Genomic DNA, 3,189 nt, shown 5'->3' on the forward strand with positions numbered 1-3,189 from the left:
CAGCAAGGGCAGTTTTCACTCTTCCAGTGACTGGACTGGAAGGGTTAAACCCCAGTCCTGACCCCCACTTCCCGCTGTCACTCCAGGCAGCAGAGCCAGTTGGTGACAAGAGGCTGATGCTGATGAGGGAGCATGTGAAGTCACAGCTGTGAATGGGGCTTTATCCCAGGAGTTGCCTGCCTCTGCTCTGTCCGTGGTTCCTGCCCTGCTGCCAGCAACAGCTGCAGGCAGAGTCCTGTGGGCAGTGATGTGCCAGTAGCCTCTGAGCTGGACACATGGGGCTGGGGAGGCAGACTTGCCCTTCAGACAGGCTGAAGTCTTCTTGCAGTGCATGGAGGTTTCCCAGGAAGACGTGTGTGGCTGATCTGTGCTCTGGTGCCTGGGGGTTTTGTGAAGAAGACAGGGGAAGGTCTGCAGACCAGCCTGGAGCAACCAAGACCCAGAGCTGGGTGGGGGATTGCTTGCTACAGAGGAGCAGGGTCTCTGTTTAATGATGTCTTCTTGATTCTTTTCAGATGAAAGACACGGGAAAGGAAGGACACAGCCTTCGTTGTTACCTTGTGGTACTGCTCTGGGAGTGCTCCACTATGTGCTGCAGCTCTGTCTGGGGAGTGGGCTCCGCCCCAGTGCATGGACCATAACTCTCCAGGCGGTACTGCTGCATAAGAGAGTTCCACCAGACTCTAAAGAATGAGTGGGAACCATCCCCACTTGAGGAATGCAGCTGCCTTCATAACTGCTGTTGTCTTGATGCTCCAGTCAACTGCAAGGGTGTAGATTCATCTGTGTAACCACCACACCGTGCCTCCCACACCAGCTGCCCACCATGCCAGAGCTGGCAGAGTTGAGCAGCCCCCGCACCCCAGCAGATGCAAACCACATCCAGAGGAACATCTTGGAGGAGCATGTGGAGCTCTGGTGGTTCCAGGACCCCAAGAAGTCAATCTTGTGCTATGGGGTGGCTGTGGTACTGATCCTGGCATGTGGGATCGGGGGCATCATCTTGCTGTACAGCACTAGCAGCCGGTCTGGGGAGTGGAGGCTGGCAGTAGGCACCACACTCTGCCTCCTGGCCCTGCTTGTGCTGCTGAAGCAGCTGCTGAGCTCTGCAATCCAGGACATGAACTGCATCCGCAGCCGGGATCAGATCGAGCTCCTGAAGAGTGGGGGCTTCTCAGACTGCTTAGTGCTGCTGGTCAGTGCCGTGGTGCTGCTGGTTTGTGGGATTGTGCTCACCACCCTCTCCACCACGACCATGCAGCTCAGTCCTGCACGGCCGCTGGCCAGCATGTTCATCAGCGGGGTTGTCCTCCTGACTGCCGGTGGCGCCATCCTCCTCTGCTTGCTGCTCTACCTACTCTGCACCTCCTGCCGCCCGGCGGCTCCCCGGAGCCTGGAAGCTGGCGAGATCCGCGTCTTCACCATCTCTGGCCGCCTCGCAGGCAGGCGGCTTCCCCCGACCTCCAGCATGGCCAACCTGATCTGAGCCAGGACACTCCTGTGAGCCTTATGGGATACAACCCATCAAGAGGGCTTGCGCTGGCCCTTCCTGGAGGAAGGGTGAGTGTTTCCACTTCTTTTGGAGATGCCTGGCATCTACTTTGCCCCAGGCTGATGGCATAGCAAGGACTTGTGGTACCTGGATGGGCTCTGTGACCTGGTTTGTTAGGAGCACAGTGCTGGCCTGGTTGGTGTTTTATCTCCACAAAGCCTCCTGTGACAGCTGCTATCTGCTTGGCTGTGACCCCTGTCACAGAGTTAAGGTGAGCCTGTCCTGTGCTCCTGGGGACCCCAGCACTTGCTTGGTTTTTGCAGTTCCCAGAGGTGTGTTGTGTGCTCTCCTGGCAGGAGAGGCTGCAATTGTCGGTTTCATAAAACCACCTTGTTCTCTGCCCAGAGCCACCAGTTCCTGAGCAAAGTAGAGCCTCCAGCAGCCAAAAAACATCAGGAAATACTCTGTCAGCAGGAGGGCAGCACAAGTGAAGCAAGCTTGGTGGGAGGGACATCAGCAGAGGCTGCTCCTGAGAAAACACCTGTGTGTCTATAGGAGTGAGCATGGGATTTGCACAGGATTCTGTGAGCCTCAGCGTGGCTGGACCACACATGACATGCTGTTTGTGTTTGCAGTGCCAGGATCTGTTCCAGTATCGTATTTCTGCAGCCTGCCATCTTCTGTGTTTCTCAAAGGAGTGATCAAAGGGTGTTGCTGTCAGGGCCCTGATACATTATCAGTGCTGGACTGCGTTAGGGCTGTCTTACCACACCAGCACACTCCAGTCACACAAGCCACAGACAGCAAGGTGCAATCACTGGGAGATGGTGATGGGATGCCTGAATCCCAGGGCTGGGGCTGCTGCTCTGCAAGGGGTGTGCAAGAGGGGAGTGGTTTCCCAAACCAAGGCACTTCTGTGCCACAGGAACACCGCGTTTCATCCTGTCCCTCCTTACGCCTGCACTGTTTCTGTCTCCCAAGTGCTGCAGCTGCTGTGGGGTAGAAAAGTTCTTCTGCTACTAGTTGGGCCCTACCTGGTGCTTTTTTTGGTGTTTTATGTTTATAAGAGGGTCTATCACCAAGGTGTCTTTCCCAAAAGCAGACTAACAACTCATTCCTGGGAGCTTTTCCTGTGAACAGAGGCTAATTTACCTGTAAAAATTCTCATTTCTCCCACAGAGCCACACACCATTTCACTGCCCCCTTCATAGATAAAGATCCTAACCTCCTAGTGAAGCTGCTGCTATGCAACCTTTTCCTCTTCCGGTCTGCTCCCATCTCCTCACCTGAACTGCTCTGCCCCGGTTGTTATTTTGCTCATTATTTGTTGAGCTCCATCTGTAATGAAAAATAACTGAGAATTACTTTTTGGCGCCTAGTAGCAGATGTATTTGGAAGATGACTGTAGCTCATTCCCTTAGTAACAGCACAAATCATTGTCTGTGTTATACCTGAGGGCAATGTTAGAGTTCAGCACCAGTGAACACCTCTAGGTATACACTGGGCAGTGAGGATTTCATCCCTTCACAGCTCCAGACCACACCATCCCTAATGCACCCAGATCACATGAGAGCATTTCTGTATCATCTGCTCTTGCCCTGCTCCTGCTAACATTCTTTTCCCTGAAGCCTTGGATTGTTCTCCTCAAAGTACAATGGCAAGTCATTTTGTCTTTTCTTTCTGGATCTCTGCTATTT

At 53.8% G+C, this 3,189-nt stretch overlaps 1 protein-coding gene across 1 annotated transcript; it reads left to right on the forward strand.

Annotated features, from left to right (window-relative positions):
• The first annotated feature begins 474 nt into the window (after nucleotides 1-474).
• On the forward strand, nucleotides 475-1,954 carry TMEM125 (transmembrane protein 125). Its single transcript, XM_009905360.2, has one exon. The coding sequence runs from the start codon at nucleotides 827-829 to the stop codon at nucleotides 1,484-1,486; it is 660 nt and encodes a 219-aa protein (XP_009903662.1). The 5' UTR covers nucleotides 475-826; the 3' UTR covers nucleotides 1,487-1,954.
• The last annotated feature ends 1,235 nt before the right edge of the window (nucleotides 1,955-3,189 follow it).

Source organism: Dryobates pubescens, chromosome 11 (assembly GCF_014839835.1).
Source record: "Dryobates pubescens isolate bDryPub1 chromosome 11, bDryPub1.pri, whole genome shotgun sequence".
Lineage (NCBI taxonomy): Eukaryota > Metazoa > Chordata > Aves > Piciformes > Picidae > Dryobates > Dryobates pubescens.

Bases quoted from the DNA above. Each gene is read 5' to 3' on its own strand.
- TMEM125 (XM_009905360.2), top strand. From the start codon at position 827: ATGCCAGAGCTGGCAGAGTTGAGCAGCCCCCGCACCCCAGCAGATGCA.